The following is a 14,267-nucleotide window of genomic DNA, read 5'->3' as shown; positions in this document are numbered from 1 at the left end:
AATCTGGAACAGCATGAGGAAACTCACATGAACATAAGCAGAACATACAGTACATTTGGGATACAAAGAGGATCCAATTAGTAAAGGGTAAAGAGAGGTGTTTGGGTGAAGTCACAAGGCATAGAAAGTTCCAGTTTCTTTTGCTGTTGAGAGACCTTTTTATTAAAAGGGGGGAAAATGACTTTGTTTATATAAAAGATACAAAATTCCCCATGTTTAAGTAGCGCCCCAGATTAATATAGGATTTTTAACTCCTAATTAAAGTCTTAACAATACAGCATCAATCTAGGAAAGTCTATTCTTCAGAGGTAAAAACAAAATATCTGTGTAAACAGTGGCATCAAACTAGAAGAGATAAGCAGTTCTGTGTTCGGTCACGCTTGGGAGTGGAGGATGCAGTCATCTATCTGCTACACAGAGCTAACTCTCACCTGGAGAAGACGGGGAGCATTGTGAGAGTTATGTTCTTTGACTTCTCCACTGCCTTTAACACCATCCATCCACCTTTAGTGAGAGATAAGCTAAGGGCGGCGCAGGTGGACACTCCCCTGCTGTCCTGGATTATAGACTGTCTGACCTGCAGGCCACAGTATGTACGGCTACAGAGCTGTGTGTCCGAACAGATTGTTAGCAGTACTGGGGCTCCACAGGGGACTGTCCTTGCTCCATTCCTGTTCACCTTTTACACCTCTGACTTCAGGTACAACTCTGAGACATGTTATCTGCAGAAGTTTTCGGATGACTCTGCAATTGTGGGGTGCATTTGAGAGGGGAGGGAGGAGGAATATAGGAGCTTGATTACCAATTTTGTGGAGTGGTGTCATCTTAACCATCTCCAGCTTAACACCAGCAAGACCAAAGAAATGATCTTCGACTTTCGAAGGAATAAGTCTCTGCTGAACCCTGTTTCCATCCGTCTGGTAATACTGACGCCCTGTACAAGAAAGGTCAGAGCCAACTCTATTTTCTTAGGAGGCTCAGATCCTTTGGTGTGTGTGGAACACTGCTACACATTTTTTATGAATCAGTGGTGGCGGTGGCCATCTTCTACGCTGTTGTGTGCTGGGGCAGCAGCATCATGACAAAAGATGCAGATTGGCTCAATAAACTTATCAAGAAGGCTGGCACTGTGTTGGGGATGAGCCTTGACCCCATGGAGGTGGTGGCTGAGAGGAGAATGCTGACCAAGCTCACAGCCATCATGAACAACACCTCTCATCCGCTTCATGGGACTGTTACTGGGCAGCGGAGCACTTTTAGCAACAGACTGCTCCAGCTACGGTGTTCAAGGGAACGTTTCCGCAGGTCTTTCCTCCCGGCGGCTGTCAGGGTGTATAACGCTGCCCTAGGCTAGGACCGTTAGCCCTTCATTTGGTCATCTATGGACAGCATGTTTGCTCCATTGTACTTTTTGGACAATCAGTCTATATAAACCTGTGCACATTTTGCACATATTTTATTGTTTTTACAGTGACTATGATCAGCACATTTTGCACACACCTATGTATTTATTTATTTTTATTTATTTTGTTGTCTTTTGTTTTATAACTATTCTGATGTCTGTTTTGCTTGTCTTGGGCTGGACTGCTGTAGCACATCAATTTCCCTACGGGATTAATAAAGTATTATCTATCTATCTTATCTATCTATCCGTACTGTATTAAACATGGCTTCCAACATCCAGACCATAGCATAGTTATTTCTGGTCGCATTACGTATTGGCAACCTCTGTCTCTGACAGTGTTATTCACTGTGAGATGAATACTGTTTGTTAAAGTATACTTCTCTGATCCTGTGACTCACCAGGACCTGGGGAAGGAAAACATTTGTAGCAGGTGGCCCCAGTTGACAATGCATTTGTGCCTCTTTCAACTTGTAAGAACGCCACACTATGTTTAGTATGTAGTTCAGGTTGTGCTGCAGAATGTGTCAGGGACATGGCAGCCATTTCCATTCGGAGATTGTTTCCATTCCAAAGTGACAGCAGAGCTGAAATATGTCACCCCTAGCCTTCTGGTGCGTGTAGGAGGAGAGGTATGCTTGCTTGGCTCACAGAGTACTGTCAAGCTGGTGTTGATGGCAGCGACTGCTCTGCAGTTACTGTTAACATGGTTACTAACTTGTAGACTAGCGATGTAGCAGAGTGTGTGACGGAACAGTTGGTAGTTTGTTGTGGCCTTGAAAACATATTAAACACAATTAGTTTGCAGCAGTCCCCCTCCTTTCTGTTGTCATTTGAATGATAATAATCATAATAATTGCTTACACTAATATAGCGCTTTTCTGTGACACTCCACTCAAAGGGCTTTACAGGTAATGGGGACTCCCCTCCACCACCACCAATGTGCAGCCCCACCTGGATGATGCGACGGCAGCCATAGTGCGCCAGAACGCTCCCCAAACATCAGCTATCAGTGGGGAGGAGAGCAGAGTAATGAAGCCAATTCATAGATGGGGATTATTAGGGTAAGGGCCATGATTGGTAAGGGCCAGGACTCAAGGGTTACACCCCTACTCTTTTCGAGAAACACCCTGGGATTTTAAATGACCACAGAGAGTCAGGACCTCGGTTTTACATCTCATCCGAAGGACGGCGCCTGTTTACAGTATAGTGTCCCCATCACTATACTGGGGCATTAGGACCCACATAGACCGGAGGGTGAGTGCCCCCTGCTGGCCCCACTAACTTCCCCCACTTCCAGCAGCAACCTTAGTTTTTCCCAGGAGGTCTCTCATCCAGGTACTGACCAGGCTCACACCTGCTTAGCTTCAGTGATGTATATAAATGTAGTAAATGTCCTTTGTTTTTGTAACCATAGCAGGACCGTGCTTTACTGAGTGGACCCAAAGTTTTGGTATTGACTCGCAAATGATCTGTTTGACAAACTCAAGGACAACCCCCACACACCACCATGACCTGACAACAAGTTGTCTTGGATAAATTCTGTAAAAAAAAATAGCTAATATTTCTTATTAAACAACTGTACTGCAATGTACTTAACTGTACTACATATGTGACTCTAGGGCTTTTTCTAAAATTGTAACTTTTGTCTGTATCTTCCTGCAGCTGGTTAGTGTGCTATGCTGGAATGTGGTAGTGAAGTTAAAATAGATATTTGCTTATTTCTAAAACTTTAAGACAAGACAAAGAATTTCGGCCCAGGGAGTTCTTTATAGAAGGGTTAAAGGGGAGCTGCAGTCCCGATTTCTCAGTCAGGTTATTAAATCTTGGTAACAAAATTAATTCATTGACGGTATAGAAAGAAATGACAATTTTGAATGAAGCACAAAATCGTGAATTTCGTGAAAGTACTGTAAGTCGCCATGTTCTTGCAAACCGCTGGTCTTGCCTTGGGCAAGAGAGAGAGTTCGCGCAAATTGTAGCCCTTCCTGCTCACTAGTCACTGGAGTGACTAATGTAATGCGATGTACGAGTGAAGACGAACAGGTTGTGCAGCAGACATTTCACTACAGAAATGTTCCAACGTGATCTGCATGCAGAGTTAACAAGTTCCATTTATCAGCAGAACTATTTCTATTGGATTAAAAGAGAGAGATTCACAAGCCTGCTTCGTTGCAATGTATTACGACTGCAACACTTCACCGTAAGATTTGTTGCCTTGTTCTGAATCCCAGAATATGGCACAGTGCATACCTGGAAATGTTGTCGATTTTGTGATGTAAATTGGAGGTTTTACAAGCTACTGTGTATGTTTTACTTTTACTGTGATTTGAAATGCACTCATCAATGCTGATTCTTTCTAGCCCCAAAATAAACAAATAGCACTGCTGCTCCCCTTTAATACACTGACATGTTTCAGAAATAAATCTCTTTTAAGTTTTTGGAAAACCAAAAACCTAGTTGCATCCCGCCTAACATCACTGGGATTAGTTGGGGGTAAATGTAATGAAGAGGTTTCTGGGCCCTAGTGTCATATATTGCCCTTTTCTGGGAGAAAAGACAGTCTCATCATTAACTGTTTCTTTCTCCTGATTCAGGTCACATCTAAAACCATATAGCATGACAGTAAAAGTCTAAAGTGATGAATGTATCTTGTGATTTACAGTCCCGTATAAATGTAGGCTTTGGAACAAGAATGAATTGGTGATTTTGAAAAATCAATGAAATGAAAAAAGAGAATTACATTTTGGGAAAAGAATATAAAAAAGTATAGCGATTATTATTTTTGCTGTGTTTATTAATTTCTCTGGATACTACAAACATTTAACAGCAGCTGTTAAATTCTCAGTTAAAAGTGTTTTTTTTTTCTAACAAGAAAGCATCCCTTGAGACAAAACACTTGTTAGTACAAAGATAATCCAGAGAAGTGGAATATGCTATCCTTTGGCAGGAACAGCACTAGAAAAACAAAAACAAATAGCTCGATAATGGAGTTTGTTTACATCAGCCATTGGTCATGGCCACCCAAAAAATTACTTTTCAATCAGCAGAACTGATTACTTTATGATTATCATCTTTTTTTTTGCCTCAGTAAATATGATGGACAGGTTTTAAATTTTGTGTTACCCAGACAATCAATAAAAGTAAGAGAAACTGAGTTTTTTGGGAGGATATCCAGCGTCGACCTCCCAGCAGCAAATCGGGTAATAATCTCACTAACAAACTGGGTTCTGTCTCTTTTTGTTTTGTTTGCCTGTAGGACTCGCAGATTGAAAGTGAGAGAAGCGTATACAACATCTCTGGGGGCTGTACTGCACTGGTTGTGGTCTTCCTTTTGGGAAAGCTCTACATTGGGAATGCAGGCGACAGCAGGTGAGAGGTGACTTTGGAACTGGGTGTCCGGCTGACACAAGTCCTGATGCTCATGTCTGGTCCTCGCAGTCTTCTGCGGCCTTTCAAAAACACTGGAAAGCAAGATCGGAAATCCCAATCCCATTTCAGCACCGTTTCCTTCCAAAAACTACCATTGGTAAGAAAGTGGATTCAAAGCTTTGAGACATTAACTTATGGACCATTACCCAGGACTTTCCAAGACTACTTCTACAAACTCCACGCAGGTAGCTTCCCATAATCTCAAGCTACAGTATTTCCTAAAACATTTGAGGATATTAGATGGCCATTCAAATTGCACATAACCAGGTGCTGTATATGCACTTGCAGAAAAAAATGTAATTGTCCAAATCATTTTCATTTGATTTCCTTTGGTTTGAGCAAGTAGTTAGAATTACGCTTAACCAAAAATTACATAGCCAGAAATGCATGCCATCTTCAATAGAAATATCATAATGTATGCAAAAAATTGAATAAGGTATAAAAGCTATGTATTTTGCTTTTGCCAAAAAAAATATAGTTTTAAGAAAAAAACGTTTTTTTGTTTTTATTCAGACGTCTGTGAACTCCAGTGTAACACAGCCAGTGTGGGGTTTCCTCAGGTCAATTCTTGGAATCGGTCAGACACTTACAAACTTCCATTGACAATACTATTATAGTAACTGCTACTCCCATTTGTGCTAATTTTCCTGTAAGGCAGGAGTTCTCAGTCTTGGTCATGTAGGCCCGCACACCTGCTGGTTTTTGTTTAATCCCTTCTTAGTTACTGTAGCTAATTGGAGCCTTTGGAGCAACTAGTTAGTTCAAGAAATACAATAATAATGAATTCTTTAAACTCCTATAGCACTATTGTAGACACTCCACTTATAGCCAATTCATACAGTAGATGGGGATTATTAAGAGGCCATGATCTGGGAATATTTGGCCAGGACTTCGGGAGTTAACACGCCTACTGTTTTCGAGAAACGCCCTGGGATTTTTAGTGACCTCAGGGAGTCAGGACCTCGGTTTTACATCTCATCCAAAGGATGGCACATTTTTTTTTTTACAGTACAGTGTTCCCATCACTATACTGGGGCATTAGGACCAACACAGACCACAAAGTTAGTGCCCCCTACTGGCCCCACTAACACCTCTTCCAGCAGCAACTGTAGCTTTCCCAGAAGCTCTCCCCTCCAGATACCATATATTAGTGTAGTTGGGCATTAGAAGAAGGTATGACAGCTTGGAACTGCCTTAATTACAGTGATTTAACCTTACAGCTATCCCCTTTTTCCTGGTGATTTCATCTCATTCCTACCCTTAACGAAACACCAATTTACACCTGTTCCTCTCCAATGTGTAAAACAAGACATAAGTAGGAGCTCTCTGCTCAGGGAGGCCTATTTACTGTCTAAAGACTCTGACAGCAACCCAGTTGAGGGAATCTCGTTAACAAAACAGGAGCCTGCAAAATTGAAACCTAGGCTGACAGAAATTTTATTTTTGTCATTTGGGTACAAACTCATGGCCTGTCTCCCCCCCAATTTAGGCTCTCGTGTGCTACTGTGTTGTGAAGCAGTGTGCTCACCCAGGGGAATTCATTCATACAACTCATACAAGGGACTGGTTTGCTTTCAAAAGAGAAGTGTAATGGAGGGCTCTGGACACAGAGAGCCTTTAGTTTGTGAGGCTGTCTCTACTGTTACTCTTCTGAAAAACAACATGTGGAGTTAAAATACTTCACATTATAACTTACTCCAGGTTAGCTGCTAAACTTGTTTGTTACCGAAGATGGGACGGAATGGTGAGGCAGTGGTTAACACAACACTGGTGCCCTCGGTTCAATTCCTGGGGTGCTATCTTTGTGGAGTTTGTGTTTATGGAGGTTGTTCTCGGTATACTCTCCCTGTGTTAGCGTGGGGTTCTTCAAGGTGCTCTGGTTTTCTCCCACAGTCCAAAATCATACCGTTTTTTTAATTGGCCTCTGGGAAAATTGGCCCTGCAGGAGTCTGTGTGTGCCCTGCGTGTCCTGCCTTGCGCCCATTGCTTGTTGAGATAAGCTCTGGCTCCCCCATGACCCTGTATTGGATAAAGCGGTTTCATCCATCCCGAAAATGTATGATTGGATTATTGAAGATGGTAAAAAAATATACAGTATTTGAACTTATGCTTGATTTATGTGCTCCTTCTTGCCTCCAGAGTCTGTAACAGTGGTGACAGATATATGCTCCTGAATTTCAACACGCAAAAGCTAATGTCTGCTTTCAGAAAAAGGTTTGTCAGGTTTAGTCACACTGCCATGATGTCTTAGCTCAGAGAAAAAGAGGGAAAACAGCTGGGCATGTGGCTAGCACTAAAAAAAAACAAAACAAAATAATATTACAGCTAAAATTTCACTTTGCCGAGTTGAATCTGAGGATATATGTTTAAAATGTTTTAGCATAGTAATACAATCACTTCTATGTAGGACATGATACCAAATTCCAGCCTGAAAAACATACTTAACTGGAATCAGCAATGTACAGTAGGATCCTCTCATTAAGAAAACAATTTCTCCTGGAAAGAAACTTTAAGAATCTTTCTCCGTGGTCTAAAAACAATATCATAAGCAATTCTAAGAGGGACTCCTTTAACTGAAAATGTTTATGAAAGAATATTTTCAAACGACAGCAAAGAGGAATGGGGAACCACTTTAGTTTATGATACTGAAAGACCAAAATGTTTAGAGTGGGATTCTCAATTATTAATGAAAATCAATTTCATTTGTGTTCGTTCTGCTATGTGGGAGAAGGCCCCCCACTCGCTTTTTAAATCTTATCACAGCATTAACAGAACTGGATTAGGAGTATTGCATCTGGACTAATAACATCCTGTCTGTCTCGAATAATTCCATTATTCTGCCCCTGACCCATTCAGTCACAGAGCAATCCACTCACGTCCGTCTTATTTTGAAAGATGTCTTGAGAGTCTTTACCCTCCCCATCCCCCTCCTCTACCAAAATAAGATTTCAGCTAATGAGATTTCATGACTGATTTCGACAGTCATATTCTTCATGTCGGGTGTACACCATCGCGTAGAAATCTGCTTTTCCGTGTTTTTGTTTGTTTTTTAGTTCCAACTTGAATTTGTTTCTTTTAACATTTTTTTTATTCGTGGTTTTAAAAGACACAATCAAACTGCTGTACCCCAAATTGCTCTGCCATATGTCGTGGTGAGTTTTTCTCAGATTCATAAATCTACCACCAGGACAATGAAAGCTGGCAGCCCTGTGTTAATGGCATGCTTTTGGCGATAGAAAACTCCCTGGCGAGAATCCAGCCACAATATAATTTGTATGCAAATTAAAAAGCCCTGTTGTTATAAGTTCAGCAGACCCGATGGCTACATTAATTCTCAAGCTGTATGGCTGTTGTGGAAACAGAGCAAAACTGAAGATTAGGTAAAATAAGGTGCAGGAAACTGATTTGGCCAGAGGTTGCTGAATGTGTCCAAGCTTTCTAAGTCGTGAAAGAGACCATTGTGGAGTGTCCAAAAAGACTGGCAGAACGGAAGACACAAAATTCAAAATGTCAAACCTAGTTAAAATTTCCATGAAGAATTTCCTGGGAAGATATTCCTCTATTGTTCAAACAGCAGCAAATAAAGCTGTTCTTCATTCCGTTATACCTGAAACTAACTGCTGAACCAATAGTTCACAATCCCTAGTCTTAGTGTTGCAGGACTGTTCACTTTTGTGCTACAATTGAACCCTTAACTTAGGATAAGATTAATATGAACATTTTGTTCAGCTTTCAAACATGTTGGAGGTCACCCTGGCATTTTGTAAGCAAAATAAAATCCCAGTCATTTGGGAGTAAATTGCAAATATATAGCTAGCCACTGTATCAGCCTGCAGCTCACAACTGGCAGCCCCACTGAAGCTCAGCAGGTGTGAGCCTGGTCAGTACCTGGATGGGAGACCTCCTGGGAAAAACTAAGGTTGCAGTTGGAAGAGGTGTTAGTGGGACCAGTAGGCTCACTCTGTGGTCTGTATGATCTTAATGCTCCAGTGTAATGACAGGGATGCTATACTGTACGTTAAAAATGGCACTGTTCTTTAAATGGGATGTTAAATCAAAATTCTGACTCTCTGCAGTCTTTAAAAATCCCAAGGCGTTTCCTGAAAAGTGTAGGGGTGTTACCCTGGTGTCCTGGCCAATTTTCCCCCTGGCCTTTGCCAGTCATGGCCTCCTAATAATCCCCATCTCTGAACTGGTTTAATCACTATGCTCTCCTCCCCACTGATAGCTGATGTGTGGTGAGCGTTCTGGCGCACTATGGCTGCCGTTGCATCATCCAGGTGGATGCTGTACATTGGTGGTGGTTTAGTGGAGTCCCCCCTGTAAAACACTTTGAGTGGAGTGTCCAGAAAACTGTAAGAAACAGTAATAAAAGACTTACTAGAGACACTGTAAAATTGCAGCAGGGGTTGTGGGAATGCAGTTGTAATTTGTAATTGTAATTTAATGCAAAATTAGTTATGATAAAGCTACTGTAGGTTTTGACTGCTAATAACTAACATATTTATTCTTTATTCGTAAAGGTTCCATATTTTTAATATTTTTTAACCTGTTCAACTGATACCAAATGTGTTTATTTTATATTTAAAAAAATGAGCAAAAAATATACAATTTTTACAGTTTCAATGTAACAGTAACTGCAGCACTTGTTTCTGTCCCTGTTGCTGTCTTTTCGTGAAGGGCTATTATCATCCGGAATGGGGAAATTATCCCAATGTCTTCAGAATTTACCCCAGAATCTGAACGGCAGAGGCTTCAATTTTTGGTAAGAGACCGTGGTTTACGAGTGTATTATTTTAAATTTAATTTAATGTGGCATTTATGGTAGATTAATAGTTTTCTTTTGTATGAGGTTTCCCTGTTTTGACTCATCCTTAATAAGGGAAAGAAAGTTTAATGAATTGACCACACGTCATCAATCTAGATGATGAGTATAAATTTGTTTCAATTGCTTGGTAATGATAAAATAATTCAAATATTGCTATTCTAGACTATGAACAATGATAAACTATAAAAAATAATGCAAAGATCTAAAATAAAAATGGTACAGTATGTAGGAAAACAAGAATACTGCTTCTCATTTATAGTACAGTAGTTACATTGTTACAGTTAGGTACTATCCAGTACTGAAGGTTCTCAACACATGAGCCTTTATTATAAAAGGGTTAAAATGTAATAAAAATAAAAATTAAATTCCTTATCCAAGAAGATGTCAGAAAAGTAGAATCTTGGCAATGCTTTACAAGAGCTTAGCTTGGAATGAAATTGTCATATGAAAAAACAGGACAGTAGGTATAGTATAAATGAAAATTCATAAAGTCGTTTCTCATACAGGAGGGGCCACTCTACATATGATGGAATTGACTGATAGAATGATTGATAGGAAAAATCATAGTTTTGGCTTCACTGTCCCAGCTGAAAGGACATTGTCATTTCTACTGACAAGATTTACTAAGCATTTCTGTAATATTTCAGTCTTAAATTCCGACTTCTCTGCTGAACATTTCTAAAGAGAATATTTTATAGCTCAGTTCAGTTAAATTCAGTTCATTGGTCATAGGCAGAAGTGCAATGAAATGCTTATTTGCATGCATGCTCCAATACGAAGACATCAAGGAAACGCCAAAGCATAAACACAGAACAGCATCAGCAACAACAACAAAGTCAAATAACATACAACTTAAATACAAGTCAGCAAACCCACCAGTGTGAGCCAGTGGTAGATTCAGTAATCTGGCAGCTTGTGGGAAGAAACTGTCTCAGAATCTGGAAGTTTGTGCCTTTCTGCTCCTATAATGCGTATCTGAGGGCAGGGGAGAGAAAAGTGAGAAACCAGGATGACTGGTGTCCTTAGCAATACTCCCAGCCTTCCTGAGACAACGAATTGTAAAAATGTCCACAATAGAGGGGAGCTGTTCTCCAATGATGGACCGGGCTGACCTGATCACCCTCTGTAATGCCTTCCGGTCAGACAACGAGCTGCTGCCAAACCACTCTGTAATACCACACGTGAGCACACTTTCATTAGCGCACCTGTAGAATGAAGAAAGAATAGTTGAAGACAGACCAAATTTTCTCAACTGTCTGAGGACGTAAAGGCACCATTGTGTCTTCTTTGTAGCTCCATTTACATGCTCGGATCGCGTTAAAAGCAGCCATATCACCCTGCAACTCACAACTGGCAACCCAGTGGAGCTCAGCAGGTGTGAGCCTGGTCAGTACCTGGATGGGAGACCTCCTGGGAAAAACTAAGGTTGCTGCTGGAAGAGGTGTTAGAGGGGCCAGCAGGGGGCGCTCACCCTGCGGTCCATGTGGGTCCTAATGCCCCAGTATAGTGACGGGGACACTATACTGTAAACAGGCGCCGTCCTTCGGATGAGACGTAAAACCGAGGTCCTGACTCTCTGTGGTCATTAAAAATCCCAGGGTTATTCTCGAAAAGAGTAGGGGTGTAACCCCGGCGTCCTACTCTGCTCTCCTCCCCACTGATAGCTGATGTGTGGTGAGCGTTCTGGTGCACTATGGCTGCCGTCGTATCATCCAGGTGGGGCTGCACATTAGTGGTGGTGGAGGGGAGTCCCCATTACCTGTAAAGCGCTTTGAGTGGAGTGTCCAGAAAAGCGCTGTATAAGTGTAAGCAATTATTATTAGTATTATTATTAAATCATTAGTAATGAAGATACCCAGGAACTCAACTCAGCTCAGCTCAGCTCTGATCTTTGTAATAACTTTATTTCCTAAACTGCTTTTACTCTTTTATGTGGGGAACCCAACATTGGGTTGAAACGGTCCAGTTAAGCATTCATTTTCAACAACTTACCTTTCCCTTAAGGTCTAAGGTTTTTGTTGGTCTGTACCAGCCTTTTTGTTCTAAAACGAGGAACGTCTGCTCTGTGTCTGTAAACCAAGAAACACTAAAATTCATTGTCTGCCTGCTAAAGTGTTTTACCACAAAAGATTTAGCAAAGGAGGAGCTGATCTTGCTGAACGTATCTGGAACAATTCTTGAGGCTGTTTCCAAAAGCTGGGGGTTTAAATTTCTGCTTGGCTAGGGGGTATAGACATCATTAGCTAACAGGGTTATTGGCACCAAGGGAAGTGACATGGCCCACTGAGACTTTTTAATGACCTTTTTAAGGATATTGGCCAGTTTGGGGGGTGGGGGAGTATCAGTATGGAAAATGAGAAGAAGCTAATCATCTGTGGAGTAACTCCGGGCAGTGTATGTGCTGAACTCAACAGCAGTGCAATATTATTTCATATGTCATGAAATGTACTGTTTTCACCCTCAACTGCCTGCCTTAGACTGATTGACTGAACTGCCACACTGACTTGATAATACGCAAACCTAGATGTGTGCTTGCTAATATTTTCTGTTGGCTCTATTATCTGATGTAGTTTGTGGCATAACCTTAAACTGCAGGAGTTATTAATTCTGCAAGTTAAAAATGACTGAATGTGTGACTTTACTTTTGATTACAGAATGTGCCTCAAACAAACTAAATCGGTTCTCTTTTTTCTCTATTTATCCGAAAATGTGTGTTCAAATGTAATTTATATTGAGTAACGTTGTAGGTATTTGTGACGTTTAAGAAACATTTTAAATCCTGGACAGAATTGAACAATTATTTATTTTTAATCTTTTGTCTCCGTGTGGCTTGATAAAAAGCGATTTATTATCTCAGATGAGCTGAAAGCCTCGGAGACGAGCTGAATAACAACGAAAAAGTTTAGAACGCCGTCGGTAAAAACTCAAATCCAGGAAAGTCATCCTAGAACTGCCTGATATTATCACAGTGCCCTGTTTGGAATTCTGATGCAGGAGTGCTTTTATTAAAGATCACTCCTGCATTTAAAAGTCCTGAAGAGATTAAAGAAATATTGTACAAGATGTGTTGTTTCCTTTGGTGTTCCTTCTCACTATATTATAACTAGATTGTGATTTTTTATGTTGTTTATGTTGAATGTTGTGTGATGTGCTGGTCTAGAGCCCAGGGAGAATTGTCTCCTAGGGAGATGTAAAAAAAGATACATCAGAATACATCTCCAATTCTTTTTTAAGACAGTGTTTTATCTTTTTATCAGCATATTTCCCTGGTTGAAACATGCAAAACAACTGTCTAAATGACCTGAAATAAATGTTTCTTAACTTTAGTAAACCATTAAAAGAAATGTGGAGTGACCAAACTAGTACCAACAATCACTTTACAATACACTGGGAGGCTTAGTCAAAGAAGAAATCTGGAAAATAAATGGATATAAATGGAAAGCTTAGGATAATAGATTATTTGTTTCACTCTGTGTAGTTGGCGGTTCTCAAACCAGTGAGATCTGGGAAAACATTTATAATGCCATTCCTCTAGTTGAACTTGCTGCTCATATTAGAGAGGGTTGAGCACTCTCTCTAATATGTGTGACAGTGTTTTAACTTTTAGTCGAATGGATGCAAAGCTGTCAACTGCTTCCAATCACTTGGAATGGTGGGGGTTGTTTCTGGGAACACATACCTGTATACATTTAACAAAAATAATGTAAGATACGTCAACCAACACAAAATGGAACCTAACACTGCAGAGCGCCCACCTATAACCAGGCCTTTTTCAGGATTGCCTTTCTTTCAGTCCTGTATAAAGGCTCCGTATGTCAGTGATTTGGTATAGTGGAATTAGGGCGTTTAGTTCTAGTAGGGAGCTGCGTCAGCATGCGTAGGCTGCAAAGGAACAAGTAAAGGTTTATTCCATGCTGAAAAGAGAAGAATAGAAACGCAACGTTTCAGCTATGGAGCCACCTTCGTGTAGAGGAGCCTCTCCTTCTTCTCCTTCTTCGAAACATTGCGTTTCTTTTCTTCTCTTTTCAGCATGGAATAAACCTTTAGTTGTTACTTTGTCCTTTGTCTAGTCAACTGGTGGGACACTTGTTTCTGAAAATTGAAAGCCCACCGAAATGTAGGATCTTTTTCTTGTTCCACTACAATATTTATGCTTTTATTTCCGTTCTGTGTTCCAGGCCTACATGCAGCCTCACTTATTAGGGAACGAATTTACCCACTTGGAGTTCCCCAGGAGGGTGCAGCGAAAGGAGGTGGGCAAGAAGATGTTGTACAGGGACTTCAGCATGACAGGCTGGTGAGTTCAGTTAATGCTCCCTTTATTAAAACTACACGCAGTGACACGGCATTCAGAAAAGCAAAATAATCCTCAGATCTTAGAATCTGCTGCTCATCCTTCAGTGTGCACCTTGATTATTTCTTTTACATTGTGAATGTTGTCATTTTCTAATAACATGATAATATATGATGATATAATAATATGAGGTTTCTTGGCCAGACGAAATGCTGCAAATGTCGTCTTCTTCAGCCATCCTGCTATAGATCGGCTTGTACTGTCTGTAGTTTCAGGATCATTGTCGTGCTGTGTGAGGCTCTTTTGGTTGA

General features: G+C 40.7%; 1 protein-coding gene across 2 annotated transcripts in view; it reads left to right on the top strand.

Moving 5' to 3' along the window:
* Positions 1 to 14,267, top strand: part of ppm1h (protein phosphatase, Mg2+/Mn2+ dependent, 1H) — a 77,008-nt gene that overhangs the window by 42,630 nt on the left and 20,111 nt on the right. For both annotated transcript variants that reach the window (XM_088646680.1, XM_088646679.1), the window contains exons 4-6: positions 4,662 to 4,774; positions 9,515 to 9,599; positions 13,841 to 13,959. In XM_088646680.1, coding sequence (XP_088502806.1) covers positions 4,662 to 4,774; positions 9,515 to 9,599; positions 13,841 to 13,959 — 317 coding nt within the window. The remainder of the gene's footprint in view (positions 1 to 4,661; positions 4,775 to 9,514; positions 9,600 to 13,840; positions 13,960 to 14,267) is intronic.

The sequence above is a fragment of the Lepisosteus platostomus genome, chromosome 9, assembly GCF_059453375.1.
Source record: "Lepisosteus platostomus isolate fLepPlt1 chromosome 9, fLepPlt1.hap1, whole genome shotgun sequence".
Taxonomy (NCBI): Eukaryota; Metazoa; Chordata; class Actinopteri; order Semionotiformes; family Lepisosteidae; genus Lepisosteus; species Lepisosteus platostomus.
The sequence above is the reverse complement of the archived record's forward strand: the minus strand, read 5'-3'. Positions and strand labels throughout refer to the sequence as shown.